The 23,528-nt window shown below is 44.3% G+C and overlaps 2 protein-coding genes across 2 annotated transcripts in view; both read left to right on the forward strand.

Moving 5' to 3' along the window:
• REEP2 (receptor accessory protein 2) overlaps positions 1–11,571 on the forward strand; it is a 35,256-nt gene extending 23,685 nt beyond the window's left edge. Inside the window, exon 9 of the mRNA XM_061457178.1 lies at positions 11,498–11,571. Within this exon, the coding sequence (XP_061313162.1) occupies positions 11,498–11,509 (12 nt within the window). The 3' untranslated portion in view covers positions 11,510–11,571. The remainder of the gene's footprint in view (positions 1–11,497) is intronic.
• A 3,029-nt stretch (positions 11,572–14,600) lies between these two features.
• On the forward strand, positions 14,601–17,614 carry EGR1 (early growth response 1). Its single transcript, XM_061457184.1, has 2 exons — positions 14,601–15,029; positions 15,336–17,614. Exons 1-2 carry the CDS (start codon positions 14,795–14,797, stop codon positions 16,625–16,627), a joined length of 1,527 nt encoding a protein of 508 aa, XP_061313168.1. The 5' UTR covers positions 14,601–14,794; the 3' UTR covers positions 16,628–17,614.
• Positions 17,615–23,528: the final 5,914 nt, after the last annotated feature.

Here is a 23,528-nt window from a genome sequence, read left to right on the forward strand (position 1 = left end):
AGTCTTTGGTTTTGATTGAATTGAAATCCTTTTTGACTTTAAAACTCAGCCTAGTCCCCACCCTCCTCCCACCACTACCCACCCCTTGCAAAGTGTAGTTTTCCTTTGGGACTCTTGTGTAGGTGGAGCCTTTCTCTTCCTCTCCCTCCTTGCTGTCAGTTTGTCCCACCAATGCTATGAATATCTTAACTCGTCAGCCTTCCATCTCCATGGATGTCCTCAGGAAGGAGGCAGATTTGCTGCTGCTTCTATATGAGCAGCTCAGGGTTGAGATTCCCAACCCCAGCAGTCAGAAGCTGAAATGTTTATGTAGTAAATAGAAGGTATTTGACTCTATTTCTGGGAACGTGCAAAAAATACTATGTGGTTATTTTGCTGTCTGAGCCTAATATTTCATATCCCCACTTTTCCCAGAGGACAAGTGTATAATCCTATATTTGTTGTACACTCAAATATGGTACAACAGCACTTGACCTATGCAGAATTATTACAGGAGTAGTTAATGAGCTGCACAGGTTTGGACTTTGAGTTTGCCTGTTTGTTAGAACACTGACAACTCTGGAATTTCAGCCTCTTCTCCTGGGCTAGCAGGCTCAAGTGTAAAGTACCACTAAATCTGTGAGTTGTAATCAGAGATGATTGGCAAGCAGTTTAGTCTGCCAGAACAGTGACAAGAGAGAATCCTTTTGGATCCCCGAGGTGATTTATCTGGTCAAGAGCATTTGTCCTGGTTTATGATGTTTACTTACTAGAGCTGTCATTATTTAATAATGTGGATAACCATGAGGGTTTGGAACCATTCTGCACATTCAGTAGGAGGTATGTGCACTTTCATCAGCCTAACTGCCCATGGAGTAAGAGTACAATTACCTGTCCTGACCTGGCATGCTTTTTTATACCATTTGTGGGGGGCTGATTTGTGTTCTTTCTAGCATACGGAAACCATTAGAATTGTTTCTAAATAGTATTTGTCGTTCGGCTACATAAGACAAGGATCAAAATGGAAACAAGGATACAGAGCAATTAATTGTCTTGAATATGCTGCATTTGTTCTTCTGCCTTGGATTTGACATGTGAAGCCAGGTCTTATGTTCCTTCTAATGGGCTACGCTACAGGCAGCAATCAGTAAAAAACTACATTTCATTTTAGAGCTTCTTCGCTGTACCCCTGATACTACCGCTTATAGCCAGTAGACGGTATATCCATGATGTTCTGATTTTAGCCTTAAAAATGTGTATTGTTACATTTCATATAACTGTGCCCAGCCATTTGGCTGCTTGTTATCTAATCTGTTTTGGTTTGCTTGTGTGTAATTTATGAAAAGGTTTTCTTGGCCAGTTTTAAGTGGGCAAAAACCATTTTGAGTGGGTACATGTAAAGAAAAGGATTGGAGAGTCTACAAGAGACGTTAAGGATTATTTAAGAATATATGTTTAAACCCTCCAGACGGCTCTTACATGCGTTTGTATAATAGCAAATTACTGGTGAAGGAAACCAAAATTTCCAGTTCCTTAGCACCAAAAAAATATCACTCTAAACTTCCAAGAAAGCTGGAACAGTAAAACCTCTGGTAATTATGGGCAGGTAGATGGAGCTTTTTAGTTAAAACTTCATTCTCTTATTAAGCAGTGTAAATTCTGTGGCACACAAATTAAATAACTGTGATTCTATGTATTAGAATTCTTTTCCTGATAGACAGTACAGGAGCAATGTGGTTCTGGTAGGAATGCAAACATGCTGTTGCTATGGAGCTTCTGCCACCATCATAGTAAAAGACACTGCAAATGCTACCATGCTCATCTTGCAGAAAAAAAAAAAAAAAAACCCAGCAGTCATAGCCTTAATTGATTTTTACAGAATTCAGTAATAATATGTTCTAGCAGTGAAATAGGAGAAACAGTCCCACCAAAGACGTTTGGATTCTTTCCAGAGTGAGCTAACTCATGTGCCAGGATTTATGGTAGATTTCCATGCAACAAGAAAGCAAAAGCAAGAAGCGGGGAAAGAAGACCTTATCAATAAGCTTGCAGGTACAACAAAACAAGTGGCCAAGGAGAACATACATTGGTTGAATGAAGTCACCATACACAGATGTACTCATCTGTGGTAGAAGAAAACACCCATCCTGAAGAAGTGGCTATAAGGAAGATGTTAATTAGAACTATGAAACCTGAAAAAATCTGGCCTGTTTAAGACTACTCACTACAGAAGGAGGAAGAAGTAATTTGAGTACATTGTTTAGTTTAGATTATTCATTTAATTCTAACTTGACACTGTCATTCCTATTGTGCATGCATCTCACCCATGCGTCGCAGATGGATTTGTGGGCATACAAGATGGTATTTTACTAACATTTTGCATACATAAAGCTTTAATGGTTCTCTTATAAAATACACTGGTTTGAATTTAGTGAATTTTGCCTGAACCCTTTTTTTTTTTTTGCAGAAGTGTTCAGTAATGAATGTAGACTCCTTGAAAGCAGAATGACTGACTCCCCACATGTGAGATTATGCAAATATAAATCAAATGCAGTGATTATTTCTTGCTGCCATAATATGTATCGAATATTGATCCAATGATTTCTTCTCAGTACATCTTGTTTTCTAGAGTTCTTTGAAGGTGATTAAAGACATTTCTTGGTAGATATTTACATAGTCCTTTGAGGTTGCGCTTTTTTCTTTTTTTTTTTTAATTCACTTTTTTGTTGTGACTTTCCTTTTAACCCTCTGATAGCCTGTACCCCTGAAATCGAAAGGAATTTAACTGTTAATATTGTAGGTATCTTTGGTTTTCATATCTATGTTCAATAGCTTTTACAATGCATCTTAACCTGCATCATTAGTGGATTTAATATATGATTCACTAATGATTCTGTATCAAGTTTTAAAGTATTCTACTCAGTTCCTTTTCGACACTACTTCTGTTATCTTTGTAGGTCTTTCTCAAAATAATTGTTTCCTTGGAAAATTAAAAATCTGGATATATAATTAAATGTAGTAAAAGGTCTGGTAAAAGTTCTTAATAAAATTGCTCTCTTCCTTTCCTTCTGAAATTGCCTGTGAGGAAGCTTAAGGGATCTAATTTCCAGTCATATATAATATACATACAATGAACCTAATCCCAGCATTCCCAGAAATAGGTTTTTTTTTCATGTAGTGGGTGCTTACTTTGTGACTAAAAAGGCGATACTATGTCTTCCTTGGCGTCTTTGAATGTGCTGCTGGCCTCTCACACAGTAAATTCTGCAAATTTGTTCTTACTGGCCTTACTGAATCCAGAGAGCTTTGACTTTCCCACTCCAGATAGTTTCATTATGTGTTTAAAATATATTTCCAAAGAAATAGCCGATGTGGGAAGAATGTTTGTGAGGTCTTTGACTGCTACTTACCAGGGGATCCCATGATTTCATTTGTCTTTGTTCCTGTTGTATTTTACTGTGAATCCAAGGACAGTTTGTAGCGGAATCACTTACAGGACACAGATTGGTACCTTCCTGTCTGTAGGCTTGTGGGGACAGTTGCTGGATTTTGAAAGGTATGACGAGGTATTAGTTTTCTTGAGATGGGTCTTTTCCATCAAATACTGTGTAATTTGAGGTGAGGCTAGTCTCTAAACTCTGCAGTGGTGTGAAAACCAAAATTAGTCTGTGGTTTTATACTTGTTTTGACACTTCCAGTTTGATCACGTTTGTTTTGCCAGTTGCTAGCCCTGTTCTAAACATGGCTCCTTCCTTGATCTCTTTCATGAAACTGTGACAAGCAAGGAAAAAAATTTCATCAGATTAACATTACAGAGATCTTAAGTGTGTGCTCTTTCAGCTTGAGTGTTGCTCACTATGCACCTTAAAATTTGGCAGTATTTTTTTCCTAACTGCAGAAAAAAAGGAATTAAACCTAGGAGATATATTTCATGCTGCTCGTGAAAATGCAGCTTTCTCTTTCTAGTGAGCTGCCTAATCCATTGTGCTGTGAAATTTCTATTCTTCCCTTTCTTACTGTGCACAAAGCAAACATTTTTAGTTGAGTTTGACAGGCTCATAAAAGGAAGCCATTTGGAAATGAGGAGGGCTAAAGTTTCGTAGAATTTCCAGGCGGCTCTGCACTGAATCATCAGTCCCAAGAGTACAGAGACGTTCCATAGAAATGTCACATAGTCCTTCTGCATATTGATGAGGAAGCGACAATGAGCTTTCAGTCAGGTTGATTTTAGAAGTCTCGCTCAGCTTGCAATAAAAACTTAGCATTTAGTAATAGAACAGTTTAAGCAAACCCAAGATCCAAGGTAAGCATACAGTCCACACTTGAGCTACTTTAGTCATGAGGTGGAGACAAACAAACTACATATTTGTAGTGTGTTTTAGTTTTATTACAGTTGCACTTCTTTCCTCAGGTTTTACAAGCTAAACTTAGTAAAACCTGTAAAGTCTACCACTATTCTAACAATTGTAAGACTTTTCCTGTCAGGGGATGGTGATTTTTAACTTGCTGTATATTTAAGCATTGGTTTATCTTTTACTATTCTAAAGTCATTTTTCCCTTCAAATTTTATTTGAAGCAGAACTTGTGCTTTATTTTGGAATTTTGACACTGATCAGCCTTGAGAAGTGAAAGGCAAATAGTACACATTCAGGAGCAATAACCTGCTGAGAGGCAGGGCAGGAGATTAGCTAGCTAAAATATCTGTAACATATATTTTAGAACTTAGCAGTAGGCAGTTACAGCCACATCATTTTGTATTGGAGACAGATGTTGCCTCTGTTCTTCTCTGAAGGTTACTCAAAGCAGTTAACAGATTAATTTAAGTCATGTGCTATCCAAGAGTAACGTGTTGCTATCTGAAGAGACAAGAAAGCTTACCTGAAAGCTTGTATGTTAATCCCTTTTGAATTAATTTCATTCAACCATACTGAATGTAAAGTGAAGCACATCTGATTAGCAATAAACAGCTTTTGAGAATACTTAATAAGTTAATTTTTTATAAAGCAAAATATTTGGAGAGTTAGGATATACTGGAATCACAAGTACTGATTGCATCTGAAAAATGAGTGGTAGCATTTAAGACTGCTGCAGGTTCAAATCTAACTTAAAGCAGTTGTTCTTGAAAGCAGTTGCCCGGTTTGTTGGATGTGAGAAGTGCACCAGAGCTAATTGTCCAAGTGTTTACACTGCCAAGTACAACTATACAAAGACAGGTATGCTTTAAAAATGTGCAAGAAAAACTGGAAAATAAATGTTCGTTAAATGGCACATATGATTAAATGTATGAACGTCTATAAATACATGAAACCATTGCAAAAGGTATCTTTCAGTCTTCCTGGAGGACACGAAAATGTTTCTGTTGCCCATGAATTTGTGGCATTATTTTTGTTAATTTTATTCTTGTACTCCATTCTTCTCTTTTATATAGATGAGCCGAATCTTGACTAGCAAAACTTTGTCAGACTAAAAATAACAGCAGTATAGAAAGAATTGAAAGGGCGAGGCAGGGCCTGACTGCTTCCCTGTAATAGGGGAGGAGAAATGTGCTGCATTTCCACAGTTTTAGTTGCTGAGTTTCAGTGCACTTCTGTATCCTGTAAACCCTGTAGTTTAAATATTTTTCTCACCAAGAAAGCTGACATAGAACCTGCTGATTTAGTAGTAGTAGTATTTATTTTATATACGATTATAGTTCATTCTGTGAAGGGTTGTATTGGGGTAAACTTTTCAATCTAATGAAAGAAGGAAAATACTAGTACATGTATTGTGAAATACATCATATCCTAGCCTTATTTATGAAGGAAATTTGAGGGCCTACTCCAAATCTGACAAGCTTAATTGGATTACTGATATTATCCCTAACAAAACTGCTACAAGAAACCTGAGCTATCCTGTTCTGGACTTTTTTTTTTTTAAAGGGCTGCACTATTCCCTGCAATAGCAGAAGTTTCTATTCCTGAGAAATAATTCCATATGCAAAAGTTCTTCCATCCTTCCCCATCTCCAGTGCATTAAACTGATTGAGTTACCCTTCAGGAAAGCCACAAAAGCAGAAGCAAAGATACTGTGCTTCACAGACTGGAAAAATGTCATTTTTCTCACATTCTTCTCACGTGGAGTTGTGTAGTAGGGAAAACATTACAAGCAAATTAGTAGCACTCTTGCTGCTTTGGGGAGATTCTGAATCTTAGGTTCTTTCTTCACAGTAGGTCCCAAACATTCTTTTTTAAACCATACAAAATACTGAAAAGATACGTTTGATTCTTCAGGAAAGGAGGATGAACATGAGACTAAGAAACACTTGCCAAAATAACATCTAATTGGTTAAAGTGAGGGGAAAAAGAAAAAGAGAATAGCATTGAGAGTTAGATTTTAGCTGCTAGCTGAGTGGCTGAGGAATCATTGATTGTCCTGTTCCTTTTCAGATGTTGCTCCCTGTGGTGTAGCAAATGCCACCTTCACTTACAACACTGCAAATGCAGAGAGAAACAGGCTGGAGGGATGCTTTGGGGTTGGGATGGCAATCTGTCTGCAGTGATACAGAGAAAATCTTGAATAGCTTTGGTAGAATTGCTCCATTACACCAAAACATTTCTAAGCAGAAGAAAATTATTGACCACTGTTTCTGGGTAGCAATAAAAGTTTGTAGAGATTTTTGATAAAAGTCTGTAGAGAAGCAAAAATGAAAGCTTTGAAGGAGATGAAACAGGAAGAGGCAAGTTGAAGCATGAAGATTGTTTATAAAAGATGTGAAGGCCAGAAGGAATGTCACTGATAACATTATCTGACCTACTAAATACAGGTGAACAGAGCACCTGAATAGCATTTGAACTAGTGCATACTTTTTTGAGAAGCACTACATTTTGTTTTCTTAAAGCAAAGAAAAACGAATGTAGAAATGAGGGGGTTTGGCAATACCTAACTTATGTACAAGTACCGGAACTGCTTGTGAACAGCAAGCCAAACAGAATGCTACGTGTAGTGTAGTTGGAATAAGAGTTTCTTGTTAGCATGTCAGATATTAAGATATTGGCTTGAAATTTCTGTCATAATGGAACAGGATGGTTTTTTTGTTTCTTCCGAAGGCCCGTATATAAAAGTGATTGATTAAATTACCCTTTGGTCTGAAATACACAGTTTCCATTTCCTGTTGTTCCTGTGGCAAACTTTAAACCCTTCCCAAAAAAGCTCAGGACACAACTGCTGAAGCACCTCAGATACGTGGTCCAGTCAACCTAGGTTTATCTCTCTGATGGTACTGAGGGAGTCAGCGGTAGATGACTGCAAAAAGTGTTAACTGTCTTTACCTAGTTAATGGTGTTTCTATTCACTAGTTTTCAAGATTTATTTGGATTGTTACGAAGAAACAGTGATGGTTGGAGAGGGAAGAATCTCTCTTCAGAATAAATCCAGGTTGAAACATGTTGCTAACCACATGTAGTACTCAATGTTTTCTGCATCTGCTGAATGTCTGTCTCTGGTATTTCATGACAGTTACATGTGTTAGGTACTGTGCAGAAATACTCCCTTTTGTTTTAAGGTGTTCTTACTCATACATTCTGAGATATTATATATTTACCCCCTTTTTAATACATATATATAGTTGTGTTGCATTTAATTGTTCTTTTTCTAGAAACAAGACTTGAACTTTTTGAGAACTTTTTTGTACTTTATTGAGCTTTGCCTTTGGAAAAAATGACAGATCAGGTCTCCTTAACCCATCTAATTCTTGGCTGAGGGCTTCCAATAGTGGATGCTGATAATACACAACAAAGCAAGCACAGAGTGATTTTTTTTTTTTTTTCTCTTGTCCGCACTGTCCAATATATTATCAAGTAATTCCTAAGCCAGAGGCCGCTTTTTCACATTATATTTAGTAGCCACCAATAGATCCTTCATTAGTTAGTCCATTTTGTAATTGTTCATCTTTATGGCCTCTACAGCATCATCCAGCATTAAGCTCCATTGTGCATTACTACCGAAAAGTACTTTTGCTTATTTGTTCTAGACTTGCTGCCTCATTGCTTCATTGTGCACATCCTTTCATTCTAAACTCACATCAAATTATCTTTGCTAGCCTCACCCTTTTTTTAAGGCTCCTTTTGAAGTCTAAGTGGCCTGAAGTGAGTAAAGAAAGATAGAAGAGGTTGTATAATGAATATGTATTATTTTTGTTATTTTTATTTTGTTATTTTTATTGTTATTTAACTCTAAGCACTTTCTTAGAGTTAAAAAAAAAAATATTCTTACTGAAGCTGAACATAAAGCGGGTATTTTCATGGAGGTGTTATTCCAGGATTTTAGATTCACAGCACCTGATGATTTTTATTGATGTGAGGAGAAAGGGGAAGGAATGTGTGGGTTGGTGTTTTTACAGTGGAAGAAGAGGAACACAGAGAGAAGGTCTAGCTCTGCTATGGGTGGGAAGTAGGTGCTTGCCTACTTTCTCTTCTTCCTGGAAGTCTACATTTGGCTGACTCTTATCTCTGACAGCATTTGGATCTCTAGATGCCTAAGGAGCCTGATGTTGGGCCTGAGACTGAGGAGTGCTTAATCACAGATGGGGTTCTCAGACATGGTGGTGAGTTAGCAATAAAACACAACACATAACTTGTAAATCCAGCTAGACGGGAGAATTATTTCCCCCAAGAATACTGGTGTCCTTGTACACCAGTACAGTCTTTCACTAGTCTGTGGCATTTCTTCACCCTCCTAACTATTTGTCTAACGTGTCTTGAGTTGCCACGAAGTCAGTTCAAAACATTACTTTCACTTTTCCCCTACCTGCATTTACCAGTCAGAGAAAGCAGTGCTACTTAGCTTTGCCCAGGAATCCAAAACTGTTGCATTGAGTATAAGCAGCTTTTGCAGCACCTGAGATTACAGTTTGCAACCAGTCAGTTTCTTCTCATAAACTGTCCATGTTTGAGATGTAACAGAGCAACACAGCATCATTTCTTGGCTCAAACCCAAGGACTGTATGATTATTCTATCATAATATCCCTGCCATCTTTCCTGCTATACTGCTCCCTCAACAGCCCACATCTGTGGGAGGGATTGTATCTCAGTAATGCAAACTAGAGGTGGAGAAGGGAAATCATCTGAAGGATACCAGCTAACGTAAGGAATTGGCCCTTCCTGGCATACAGAAAAATATAGAAGACTCCAGACAAAATTCCCCTGGGTACAGAACACAGAACATCAGCTCAAGCAGCATCCCTAGCATTTAATAAGATCCAGCTCCTCAGACAGTAGTGAGATCCTTTGCTGACATCATCAGGTAGTTGTCATGGTTACAAAAGGACCAGCTGCTAAATACAAACTATCAGAAAGATAAAAAGATAAAAAAAATAAAATTACATGTCCAAGCAGGAAAGACACAGTGTATTTGAGATGATTTGGAGATCAGAGAGAAATAAAAGGAATGGGGTCAGCAACTAGGGAATTAAGCAGGAAATAAAAGCAAGAGGAAAGCAATTAAAAAAGTAGATATCCAGAGGTGGGTGATCCAAGAGCAGACCCCCTGGGAACTTGACATGCTTATGTTTATAATTAATGAAAAGCTTTCAAAGAGAAATCTCAAAACAATATTCCCTAGCAAAAGTCCCTTTTGGCTTATTCTCTTTGAGCTTTGCACATTATATACTAGGACAGAATGAACTGTGGAAGAGAAAGGTATGTTCTGATACTGAAGGATGAACTGAATTTTTGTCCCAGGATAATCCAGCTGGCAGCATAGGTGAAAAAGCTGAGTGTAAGACATGGAAAAGGAGATTTGCATACAGCGCTCCCAGCTGTGCACCATCTCCTGTTGACATTTTGGCCAAGATCCATTTGAAATCAGTGTTTTCCAAGATGTAGCCTCTATGTGCTGTACAGTTTTGAGGAGGTAAAGATTTAGATGGCCTTTTCTTTGTTAAGTTGATGAAAGCTAATTCAACCTTTTGTTCTGATTAATGCAAAGAGTATCTGAGATAATAAAGGGAGCCTTATAGCCTGACATGAATTAATATCATAGTGATTCCCTGTGCCAAGTGGGTTGGAATCTTCAGTCAATTCCTGCAGCAGGATGGAAAATCAAGTTTCCATGGATACTGAATCAGAAGCAGCACTGATACAGGAAATGCAAGCTTAGTTTCACTACAGCTTGCTTCCTAAGGAGGGGTCTTCCCTCTCCCCCACCCTCTATTTTTAAAGGAAAGGAAGCAAATGGACATTAGAGGAATGTGGTATTCCATACCACAGCACGTCATGGCCAGCATATAAACCATACTGTAGAAGGGGATAAAGTTCCTGTGGTGCACATAAAGAATTTGCTGGGGAAGACAGTCTGGGTTATTTCTGCTTCAGGTAAAGGCACCCACTCATAGGATTGCTTTTGCTCAGGGACCCAGATATACTTTGTGGGTAATGTGGGAAGATAGGAAGTCTGATGTGTACAGGTAGTGGTTTGCTTTATATACCGGGCATGATGTGCTGTGGTATGGAATACCTCTTTGGTCAGTTTGGGTCAGGTGTCCTGTCTCTGCTTTCTCCCAGCTTCCCCTCCTCCCTGGCAGAGCATGAGGCTCACAAAGTCCTTGGTCAGAGTAAACATCACTGAGCAGCAACTGAAAACATCGGTGTTATCAGCACTGTTCCCAGGCTGAAAGTCAAAACCACAGCACTGCACCAGCTAGTAAGAAGGAGAAAAATGACTGCTACTGCTCAACCCAGGACATAGAGAAAAGTAGTATAATAAATAAAAGCCTACCAACGCATTTCTGTTAGAGGAAAAAAGTTTCAGTGAGCTGAATGAACTCTGTGGCTGGAAAGTGACTTAGGAAGATACATTTAAATACACCAGTGCAGAAGACATCCTAATCATGGTATGGCTCCCTCATTAGCTGAAGCTTGTACATTACTGAGACAATGCAGAAAAGGCATAAAAGCCAAACAAATATGTTTGCTGTGAATTTGCAAAGAAGCAGGTTGAAGTTGTTCCTCAAAGAATGATGTAGTGCTTTCTGGACTATTAGAAGGTAGGAAAGATGATAGAAAACATCTATTATGACTAGGTATTTTTAAGCAAACTGTCACAGATAACTTGCATGCAAGAATCTTAAAACAGCTGGCTAACATATTTGCTGTTATGATGCATTCTAGAGCAAAATAGAGAAAAAGTGAACACATAGGAAAACAATGAGTCTTTCAATAAATGTTATTAACTGGGGAATTTTAATCTGTCAAATTGGCTGATGTCACTGCCACAGCCATATTCATGTAGCTATATTATTAAAAATGTCTTAAGCGCAGAAAAGAAATGCTGCTGAAAAAGATTATCTATGAACCAGAAAACAGAAAATAACACTACTATTGCAATAGCAAATAAAAAAAAAAAACCAGTATTGTAGATTTATTTTTTTCACTGCTCTGCAGACTTGAAGCTGAGACTGGCGTTTTTCCAGTGGCTCGAGATGGATGGTTTATTCATGGAGCTTAATATCCCATTCTCTCCTATCTTTCCCTCACCCCACAGCATTATTTGTGACCTTGGAATAGCATTCCTCTCACTAAAATGTGTTGGGAGCCAACAAGTACATTTGATGGTGATGGACTTTCACAAGTGTTTATCTGTTAGGTAATCACAACCAAACTTACTAAACGCAAATAAAATTGTGACTGGGCCAGTGGTAAATTCTTACATTCCCATACTTTCACTAGAAGCACTAAGTGAAGTGTTAAAAATGTATTTAAATTCTGCCATTTTGGAAAGATTTTTATTTTTTTAATACCAATCTATTTCAGCAGATTCTTTGGACATTCAAATATGCTTCCTAGAAAACAAAACACAGATATTACTCTAATAGCTAGAGGCTTCACTAACTACAAAAGCTTTCTTTCACAACTTCCAGTCTGACCACACCATCCCTAAAGCAAACAAAAGGCTGGCTGGCTGAACTAAACACATCTTGATTTTCAGTTGTAAAACTCTAACTTTTTCATGTAGTTCCTACAGACTTAATGTTGTATTCAGAAATAACCAACCAACAACACAACCTAAAAACAAACAAAAACGCCACAGAACCTGAGTTTGGGAAACTAGTAGATAGAGGTCTCTCACTGCATGAATGACAACAGCAACTTTCTAGCTCAGTGTATGGGTTGTAAGTCATCCACTGGCCCTCCGGTACTTCACTGAATCCAGGAACATGTCCTGGCTTAACAGTGGAGGGGACATGTTGCAAGCAAGTCTAGAATATCAGGCCTAACCTATGCGGGGTGCGTGAGTGACATTTCTGGGAATCAGGCATTAACTGAAATAAAGTTCTTTCAGATCTTGACGGGAAAAAATAGGAGGGAAAAAAAGAAAGGAGGATACAATGGCTTCTGCAATGTCAGTAAGATGCTGAAGAGCCAAAGCAAACTGGCTTTTGTAGAAAAAGACAACTTCTGCTACTCTGCCCTTTCTAACAGGGCTCCAAACTGTGACAGGCTAGTGGAAATCAAAATGCAATCATCATGTATGGAACTTCTCAAACCCTGAAGAAGATATTTGAATTTACCAAAAAAAAAGGGAAAGCACCAAATCAGATTTTCAAAACAGAGCCTTGGCCTAGTTTACATTTGTAAACCAGTATGATTTCCCTTCATAAATACCAAAGAACAGATGTATTACTTAATGGCAGCTAATATACAGGTTTCAGGTAAGTGGGAGCTTTCTATGTTTTTCCTGCAGGTGTTGTATGGCTACGACCTATACTCGATTTTAGGGTGGAAGTGCATCCGTGTGGGAGGCACTGTACAGTGTTACTGACATGGCACGACCCTAAATACAGCAACTCGGTTAAAACAGTAGGACAGAGGTTTGAATCTGCTCTAAAAGTGGGCAGAGGGGGCCCAGCCACTGCTCTCAAGTTACATAAATCACAAAGGTACTGCGATTCGTATAACCAGATTCCCGCTGCGAACGGGGCCTGCCTGTCACCCGAGATGCGTACCCGACCGCGTGGCCTGGGGGCTGTGGGCAGCGCTGCGTGCCTCTGCTCCCGTGTGCGGCCGCCTGGGAGCTGGGCTGGCCGGGAGATCGCGCCGTACGCGGAGGAAAACTGCCCGTCGTTCACCGCTGCAGCGACGTCCGCGGCAGAGCACCGAGCCGGCCCACCGGCAAGCTCCGCGGCCGGGGCCGTGCGACACAGGGGCTTCGGGCCCGGGCCAACCGGCTCGCAGCCCCCAGCGCAGCCCGCACAGCGCTACCCGCGGCGACGCCGCAGCTCCTGCTGAGGGCACCGCCCACGGATCCCCGCGCAGTGCGGGGAACCCCTCGCCGCGACGGCCGCGCATGCGCACTGCGGCAGCACTGCGTCGCCGGTGCCGCCTGGCCCGGCGCCAGGGAAGCCCCGCGCCGCGGCGTGCCGGCAGCCGGGCCGCCCGGGCGGGGCGGGGCGGTGGCCGTGTTCAGCGCGTATTTATAGCGGGGGGGATCCCGCCTGGCTGCGGGAGCGCTTTTCCGTGGCTCGGGACGGTGCGTGTGGCCTCGGGCGGAGAGCTGGGGCTCCCGGCCACTGCGGGCACAGCCACCGGTGCCGTGAAAAGCCCGTGTCTGCGGGGAGGACAGGCAGAAGCTGCAGCTGCGTAAAGGGACAACCCCAAGGGCTAGAGAGCAGAGCCCAGAGCGCGGTCACCTTCTGAAATCAATGGCGGCTGCGGCCGTGCGGTGCCCGGGTTCTGTTTTTAGCGATGCCCCGTACTCCGCCACGTCAGGCAGGTGCACAGAGCCTGGGTCTGCTTCGGCCCGGCGTTGCGGCAGAGTTCCTCCGCTTGCAGCGGGAGCGGGCGGAGCAGGGCGCTCCCGGCAGGCCTCCGGAGTCCTAGAGATTCCCCTTTCCCGGAAGCAGGCCTGGGCGCGCTGCCAGCGCCCAGAAAACTCGTCCTCATCGAGGCTGCCGAGCGCGCGGCCTCCTGGAGACAGGGGAGGCGATAGTGCGAGCCACGGCAGTTGGAGGGGGGGGGGGGAAAGCAGGAGCCTTGCCCACGAGACCGCGGTGGCGGCGCTGGGGTCTGCCCGGCGCTTCCCGTGCCGCTTGCCCAGGCAGTAACTAACTAACTAACCTCGCTCGCACTTCGGCCGGGGCGTCCGCGCGCTCTCGGGGCCCGGGGGTGGGCGCGCGTTCCGGCGCAACCTGGCTCCCGCTCCTGGGCTCCCCGTGCCGCACCCCCTCAACCGGGACCGGAATAGCCATATTAGGAGCGGGAAGCCTCCGCCGGAACCGGGACTTATAAGGTTGTTTCCTAATATGGAAAGTGCGGCAGAGGCTTCCGGCGGGCTGGCCGGGACTGATGGGGACCGGGGACCCCGGCGCCCTGGGGCCGGCAGCTCTGCGACGGTGCTGCCCACGGCGGAAAATAGGCCCGCAACGGGCGCAGGGCTCCAGGGTCGGGCCGGGCGGGACCCCACGGTCCGGCTTTCCCCGGTACCAGGCGCCGACACCGGGGGGGGGGGGGGGGGGGGTCTTCCAGACCGCATCCATATTAGGGTTTCCTGCCTTCCATATATGGCCATGTACGTCAAAGCCGAGGCGGGCTGCAGCCGGTGGCACCCAATATATAGAAGCGGCTCCGGGGCGGGCGGGAGCCGAGCGCTTCTAGCGGGCAGAGCTGGGGAGACCCCCGGGCGGGCGGGCGGGCGGGGAGCAGAGCACTTGCAGCTGACAGCGCCGGGGCTACCGTGGCGCAGGGCACGCAGCAGGCGACGGCCGCCTCGCCACAGCCTGCCCGTCCACCGGGCCCTCGGCGGCAGCGCCACCACACGTCAGAGTCCGAACCCGGCGCCCTCATGGCCACGGCCAAGGCAGAGATGCAGCTCCTGCCCCCACTGCAGATCTCCGACCCCTTCGGCGCCTTCCCGCACTCGCCCCCCTCCATGGACACTCACTATCCCAAGCTGGAGGAGATGATGCTGCTCAGCGGCGGGGGTCCGCAGTTCCTTGCTCCCCCCGGGGCGCCCGAGAGCGCGGGTTTCGGCGCCGCCGGCGAGCCCGGGGAGCAGCACTTCGAGCACCTCGCGGCAGGTAAGCGCGCTGGCATCGCCCGGGCGGGCGGGCGGGAAGTCCCGGTCCGCTGCGGGGGCAGGGCGCTCGCGGGGGCTCCGCGTTGCATCGGCGCCCCCTTCCTGGCGGCTGCGCGGGGGGATCCTCCGGGGTGCGTCAGTGGCTGCCTGCTGCTGGAGACCTGGCCGCCGCGCTGCAATACGTTGTGCTCAGTTTTTAAGGAGCCAGGAGCAAAGATCTGGGGCTGCGCTGTGTAGGGATGGCTCGCGAAGCACTGGCAGCAGCGGCAGTAGCTGCTGGAAGTAATCGCTGTGCCTCTCTTTTCAGACACTTTTCCCGAGATCTCCCTGAACGAGAAAACCCTGCCAGAAACCAGCTATCCCAACCAAACGACGAGACTGCCACCGATAACCTACACGGGGCGCTTCTCCCTAGAGCCAGCCCCCAACAGTAGCAACACCTTATGGCCAGAACCCCTCTTCAGCCTTGTCAGTGGGCTGGTGGGCATGGCTAATGCACCTCCCACCTCTACGCCTTCTTCATCATCACCATCTTCCTCACAGAGTCCCCCTCTGAGCTGTTCTGTCCAAGCTAGCGAGACTAGTCCAATTTATTCGGCTGCACCAACTTTTCCCAATTCCAGCGCTGACATTTTCCCTGAACCATCAACCCAGTCCTTTCCCAACCCCTCTGGAGCCCCCATCCAGTATCCACCTCCAGCTTATCCGACTGCTAAAACCAACTTTCAGGTGCCAATGATCCCGGATTACCTGTTCCCTCAGCAACAGGGTGAGCTTAGTCTTGTTCCGACTGACCAGAAGCCCTTCCCAGCCCTTGAGACCAGAGCACAGCAGCCCTCCCTCACACCGCTGTCCACTATTAAGGCATTTGCTACTCAGACTGGCTCCCAAGAGTTGAAGACCCTCAACACTAACTATCAGTCCCAGCTGATCAAACCCAGCAGGATGAGGAAATACCCAAACCGTCCCAGCAAGACCCCTCCTCATGAGCGACCCTATGCCTGCCCAGTGGAATCCTGTGACCGGAGATTCTCACGGTCTGATGAGTTAACGCGGCACATCCGCATCCACACTGGACAGAAACCTTTCCAGTGCCGCATTTGCATGCGGAACTTCAGCAGGAGCGACCACTTGACTACACACATCCGCACACACACAGGAGAGAAGCCATTTGCTTGTGACATTTGTGGCAGAAAGTTTGCCAGAAGTGATGAGAGGAAGAGACACACTAAAATTCACCTTAGGCAAAAGGACAAGAAAGTAGAAAAGGCAGCTCCAGTCTCAACTGCTTCCCCAGTTTCTGCCTACTCATCTTCTGTGACTACATCCTACCCCTCCTCCATCGCCACCACTTACCCATCGCCAGTGCGCACAGTGTATTCCTCCCCTGCTCCCTCTTCTTATCCATCCCCTGCACACACCACATTCCCATCACCTTCTATAGCAACCACTTACCCCTCTGGCACTGCTGCTTTTCAGACCCAAGTGGCCACCTCCTTCTCATCTCCAGGGGTCACCAACAATTTCAGCTCACAGGTGACCTCAGCACTTTCAGACATGACGTCAGCCTTTTCTCCAAGGACAATTGAGATTTGCTGAGATTACGTTCTGGAACAGGAGAATTCACCTTTTCCACTGGTATTATCAGACATGAAGTCTCCAACTACTCCCTCAACACCACACATTGCAAGGCTATTTAATTTTTTTTTTTTTTTAAATTTCAGCTGCCTGAAACAACTGCCGTTTTAAGTTTTCCACCTCTGTTGAATGACTTAATTTGCATGGACTGTGGATATAAGTTCAGTATCATTTTCCCTGTAAACAATAGTCTTTTATTAGGAAGAAAGGACTCAATTAAGTATGTAGCTGTTGTAAATTGTACATGTGCCCTGGTTTGCTTTCCTTTAGGTACTATTGATGTGAAAAATCTGCTTATCCATAATATATTATTTGGAGTTCACAGGGCCATATTTTGTAAATGTTAATTCTATTTCAGTGGCAATGCTGTAACAAGTTTCAAACTTCTTTGGGAACAGCACTTACTGTATTTGAGCATGTTAGAGTGATGCTATGTAAATATCTCCCAATGAGACACTCACATGTTGCAGTAGTTTTGGTTTTAAAATTACATGTCTTGGTGCCTTTTTGTGAAGCCTTGCTGACATCATGCATTTGTGTGAATGGATGCTTTGCATCTTGCCTTAAAGTGAAAGGTATGTTACTCAAAGAATGTAAGAGCAGGGAATGGGTGGGGAGGGGAGCACCAGAAAGCCCTGGGGTCAGAATGTAAGCAAAAAAACCACCCCACACCTCTCAAAGTCTATTTTTGCTACAAAAAATGTAAATTTATATATATATATATATTCAGGAGTTGGAATGTTGTAGTTACCTACTGAGTAGGCAGCATTTTTTGTATGTTATGAACATGCAGTTCATTATTTTGTGGTTTATTTTTACTTTGTAATTGTGTTTGTTAAAATGAAAGTGATTGTTTGGCTTCTAAACACATTGAATGCGCTTTCTTGCCAATGGGATATTTGGTGTACAATACCCTTCAGAAAAAATAAAAATAAAATAAAATATAAAATTGTGTGGACTTACACATTTTCTTTTAAGTTGCTACATAGGAGGACTGTGATGCAGCAGCCCTGACTCCTTGAGTAGCTGAGAAGTAACAAGTGCTGCTTGTCTCATGGGGAAATACCTACATAAAGAAAGGAGGGGAGACCAATCACTCTACGTCCTGTTGCTTACAAAGACATGGATGGAGCACAGATGTCCTTGCATTAGGTGCACTGCCTGCTCTTTTGAAGTGGGCACGATTCCTGTTTTCTGGCTTCTCAAGAAGCATGTGAGCTAATCTTAGGAAGAAAAACAATTCTCCCAGTGCTGAAAATGAGGTTTGAAAATTAGAATCTCAACTGTGTGTTCATAGGTAGTCAGAAATCTTACTGGATGGCAAGATAATAGAGCAGTTTCTAGGCTGGAAATACAATAAGCTCAGTCCAAGTGGCTGGTTGATAGAAAGTAGCCCTACTCAGCTGAGGACTATCGTAACTTCCTCCTTGAGACAACATAGGGTATATAAGTGTGTGGGCCTGATTGCCTTGAATACAGATGTTTCAGCATTTAGAGGACTGCCGTTCCTTATGTAGTGGCTTGAAATACACTTCAGGAGGCATGTGACCCCTCTGCAGATCGAATTCAGAGGAGTTTGCATCCACGAGAACTGGTAGTGCAGGTACAGAGGAGGGTTCTGGTGTCAGTCCTTTCAGGTGGGCTCTCTACAAATCACTAATGTTTAGAGTTGTGAGGAGCTGAGATGCAGATACATACTTGTGAGCACCTGGCACAGTGAAACTAGCAAGCAGTCTCTGTCAGACACAGTATCCCCTATTGCTTGCCAAAATCAACCCCACTCACTAGGAAGGGCAACCTGCAAAAGTCTGTGGGCTAGACCCTCTTCTTGGGGATGCAGCCCAACCCTGGCAAATGGCAGCGATTCTGGAAGATACCCAAGAGTGAAACTGTTGGTAAATCCCAGTCTGCTGTCTCTCAGGTAGGACTGTCCTCAGTGGGTTGCAACAAGCTGTGGGGAAAAGCTTGTGCTGCTTTGTCTCTGTGCTGGTTTGTGCCTGCAGTGCTGAGTACTCCACAAGCTACTCGCAGTGACTTGGCCCTGGCCCTGCTGGGCTGTTTCAGAGGAAAGCACTAGATCTTTTCATCCCAAGGGCTTCAGCCTCTGGCCAAGGCAGACTGACTGGGCAAGCCAAATACGTGGCTTCACACTGTCTGAGCCACGTCATAAGCCACAGAAATCCACTTATGGGAGACAAGACACTGAAGAAGGTCCTTCAAGTGTGATGCTTCAAAGAAAGAAGCAAATAACATTATGTAAAGCTAACTTTTTTTTTTTTTTCCCCCCTTACCTCTGGTTCGCAAAGTCAACAGCAAAATAAGCAATTTTAGACAGCCCAAGCCCATTCTGATCTGTGGGCACTGCTCTGTTTGGATGTTTATAATAGAACAGAACATACAGACTAGACTAGACCAGACTAGAATAGTTCAGTTGGATGGGACCTAGGGCCTACAATGCTCATCTAATCCAACTGCCTGACAACTTCAGGACTGATCAAAAGTTAAAGCATACTATTAAGGACATTGTACAGATATCTCAAACACTGACAGGCATGTGGTGTTGACCAACTCTCTAGGAAGCCTATTGCGTTTGACCACCCTGTCAGTAAAGAACATTTCTTAATTTCAAGCCTGAGCATCCACTGATGCAGCTCTGAACCATTCCCATGTGTCCTGTCACTGGATACCAGGGAGAAGAGATCACCCCCCCCTCCTCTCCATTTCTCCTCCTCAGGAAGCTGTAGATGTTGCTTCTTTTCAAGCTAGTCTCTGCTGACTCCTGGTCTAGCCTTCTGGAATTGTGGTTGTGCTAAAAACTGACCAAGTGGCCTCTCAAGCAATGCCTGAAGGTGACTCAGGTTCTCCAGAGCACTTTGTACAGAAATTAGCAGTGATGGTAACTACCACACTTAGAGAAGCTGCAAAGAAGATAGAAGATAGGTGTTCTCTGATGCATGTGTACAAAGCGGACCAAGTCAGGCAGTGTTGAAGGGCTGTAAGGAATGAAGGCCAGAGCACCCTTTCTAGCAGCAGGGCATGTCTCTGACGTCTGGCTAGGCATCTCTGCCCTCAAGACTGGCCTGTGGATATCAAGGCAGCAGTGCAAAGGAGGTGACATGATCTGTGAAGCTTCTCTGACTCAAAGAAATGCTGGTCCTACTTGCTCCATGCTTTCTCCACTATGTGATGGTAAATCCTCTCAAATTGTGGAGGCCTCCAGAAATGTAGGGTTATTGTTGGCCCCATGTTAACTGTGACTCAAAAAGCTATACAGCTGAGTAGTGCAAACCAGCAGTGCTCTGAGGGAAGGGCTCAGCGCTTGTGCACTGTAGCCTGTCTGTGATGGCCTGCAAGCTGCCAAATGACACTTCCCATCAGCTGGGGAATCTGAATTGCATCTCACTGCAGGAAGCTCCCCATACCCTGGTACCTCTAGTTTGGGGGGGGGGGGGGGGGGGGGCGGGGGTGCTGCAGAAAAATTATGGACTCAGTTAGAGATCAATATGATCAGACCAAAGCCATTTATTATAGAGTATCAATCCTTTTTATACTGTTTCTCTGCCTCAGCTTACAATAGCTTGCTGTATTACAATTGGATATATTTTCTTGTAATACACCACAACTGCAGTTACATTTACAATAGCTCGCTGTATAATATTTGGATACATCATCAATAGCTCGCTGTAGTATAATTAGATACATGTTCAATAGCTTGTTGTATGATGATTGAATACATATACAATAGCTCAGTATACTATGCTTTGGTACATATTCCTGCAGCACACAGCAACTAGTAACAATAAGCGTATGAGAACTTAACCGTTAAAATTTGTTAACAGTCCACTATTTTGTATCTTAGCACAGTCCAGTTTCTTCTTATCTTGCTTGCACTGCTACTTTTGCTACTGCTACTTTTGCTTCTTTACCCGCATCCTCCTTCATCCTCGGTTCACGTCGAGCTCCACATAGGCACTTCCTGACTTGGGAATGTGGCCATTCTTTGCTAAAAATCCATCCATGGGGGGGTGGGGGTGGGGTGGATACCATTGTTAAAACTGTTGATATGCCTACCAGGGCCACTTTAAGACAGATACACTTCGGTGTAACTTTCTAGAAAGCACTCATAATTTAAGCGTTGGCATTTGGTTGCAATGAGTTATGCTTTGCATTTGATGTCCCTAACATAAACTAAAGAAAATGCATGGGGGTTTTCGCTCCCACTTTTTTTTCATGACCTTCATCCCATAAAATGAAACATTTCATGGTTCAGAAAACACTGTATATTTTCTGCAAGACCTTTTCTCTTGCTGTTAGTCTGAAAAAGAAAGGATCCCTTATTTCTAAAATGTTTGGTCCTAGTCTAACTGGGAGGGAAAGCTGGTCTCAAGGAGGCTGCTTCCAGGGAAACAGCAGGTGTTGCCACGGGCCGAGGAAACCCCTCGCCTTGCGCAAGTACGGGCCCGAAGCCCCGCAGAAAGGGCGCTGGGGAGGAGGAAGCGCAGGCCCCCAGCTGCTCCAGCCGCAAGCACCAAATCCACCTGCCCAGGCCGAGCCGGGCCGGGCCGGGCTTGCGCCGGGAACCATTTCCCGCCCGGAATCGCCCCCGCCCGCTCGCGGCAGCCCCGCTGCTCTCGCGAGCCCTCTCGTCACCGCGTCAGCGTCGGGAGCGCGCTAGCGGGAGGGGCTCCGTGGCGCGGCCGCGAGACGGACAAGGCCGAGCGGAAACGCCGCTCCCGCGGCGGCCGGAATTGTGCCGACCATATTTGGTGTTTCCTCCGCGCCTTTTATAGCACTTCCGAGGCCCAAAAAAGGCGTTTCCTGCTGATGCGGTGCCGAGGTTGCGCCACGGAGACCGCCGTCTCCCCTCCCTTGGGTCCCTCGGCGGTTCCCGGAGGCCTGTGCGCGGGGCCGGGCAGCCGGGGCCGGGCTCGGGCTCGGGCTCGGGCTCGGGCTCGGGCTCGGGCTCGGGCTCGGGCTCGGGCTCGGGCTCGGGCTCTGCCGTGTGAGAGCCGGAGCGCCCGAGGACCGCGGAGGGCAGCCCGGCCGGCCTCCAGCGCTTTCTCGCTGCTGGCTGCGGTTTCTTTAGTAGAGATTGAGCCGCTGTGTCTACACGCCTACGAAATAGGTAGGACGGAGCTTAACCGCGGGAGTGCTAAGGAAACCAATGACTTTGTCCGCCCAGACTTTTCCTCTGTGGAGCCTTTCCATAAGCTGCTGCTTGCGTAGGGAAGCACTGGCAGTCCTTGCCGAGGTGTCTGGTTTGTGCTTCAATTACACTAGGAAAAAAAAAAAATCCTAATTTTTCTTTCACTTCAGAAATAAGATAAAAATTAGGCATACTTCAGGGGATCTGTGTCGCTGTCGTATGCTGTGTTGCACTGTGTCCTGTTGTGTTTTGGAAATGCCATTAGAGAATCCATATAAAACTAGCGAAATGCAGCTGTTAAACCTATTTCTCTTGCGACTGTGAATTTCAAGTAAGTCGTGGGCCCTGACTGACTGAAGACATGAGACTTAACAAGAAGAACAGAGGGCTATAGACAGGTTTTGAAGCAAAGAGCTAAGTGATCATGGGCTTTTCTTTCCTCTGGGGCTTTTACTGGTATACGTCTGGACCACAGGGACTGATTTTGTGCATTTGAGCAAGACCTCAAGTAATCCCAAGAAAAAATAACTTTGTAGACTCTGAAATGGCAGCTGGGAAGTGAAAGTGATCGGAGCTGCAGTATATGTCCTTAGAAGAACTGGCTCCAAGCACATCCTCCACATTGTTGAGTTTAACTGAGTGGTTGAAGGCTGACTCTTGAAAAATGTCTCCTAAAGCAGACTCTTAACTAAGGCTAGAGAATTTGCTGACTTTTTTGTGCAAATATCTGTGCCTTTCAAATTTTCTTTATTTGTGGCCCACAGGATTCTTGGGATTTATGCATGGAGATAATATATGTATGAAGAGGGTTTGACTATGTGACTCTTGAGCTAAGCATTCCAGATTTTTACCTGTGTGCATTATCTGAATGTAGTCCAAATAAGTAGTAGCAGTTAGATCTAGAAGGAAGCTTAAATGTTTTAAAGTATATTAAGACTCTAGGATGAAATATGAGCTATAGCCAAAGAACAAGAACTTTAAAATAGTTAAGTTGTTCTGCTTTAATCAAAGCGATTTTGTTTTAAAAGATCCAACCTTGACTGATAGACTTTAATGATTTATGGTCTTGACTTGATTAATGAAACTCTCTCCTCTTAAATAACAGAGGCTGATGCTTATACAAGGTGTCTAGCACTTTGCAGGCTTCAATTTCTGATCATTCTTTGGCACTACCATAATGAAAATGATGGATGGTTACACAGAAGTATTTTCAACATGATATTTCACTTTCTTAACTACAAAAAGCATTATTAAAGTATGCTTCTTGGACTTTATTATTATTTTTTAATAAGCATATAGACTTGCATTTTTGTTTTGTAAGCTTTTCATACTACTATTTTGTATCTCCAAATGCAAATGATGCACAATGACACTACCAGAAAAAATGTCAATAGCTAAAAGTTCTGCTATCCAGTGTCCTCTGCAAAGTTGACCTAAGTAATATAGCCTGAATTCTGTTACCCTGACTACTGTGATAATGGGCTTCCCCTGTAACAATAAAACTATTGATTGCAAATAAATTTGCTAAAATCAGAATTGGAGGCACAGGGATAAAAAGTTTGATTAGATCTTTAAAAGGTGGTGAACACCTTCAGCCTTTTGCAAAGATGCAGTTTAAACTTAAGCAAACAGAACATTACTTGTTCTTGTAGTGTAGCAGTGGCTACTCTTCAGTCTGACAACTTTAGTTGGGGATGGCTTTGGAAGCTCTTGAAA

This window comes from Pezoporus flaviventris, unplaced genomic scaffold (genome assembly GCF_033815535.1).
Source record: "Pezoporus flaviventris isolate CSIRO_AGI_PZ_B2104156 unplaced genomic scaffold, CSIRO_AGI_Pfla_v1 ptg000023l, whole genome shotgun sequence".
NCBI lineage: Eukaryota > Metazoa > Chordata > Aves > Psittaciformes > Psittacidae > Pezoporus > Pezoporus flaviventris.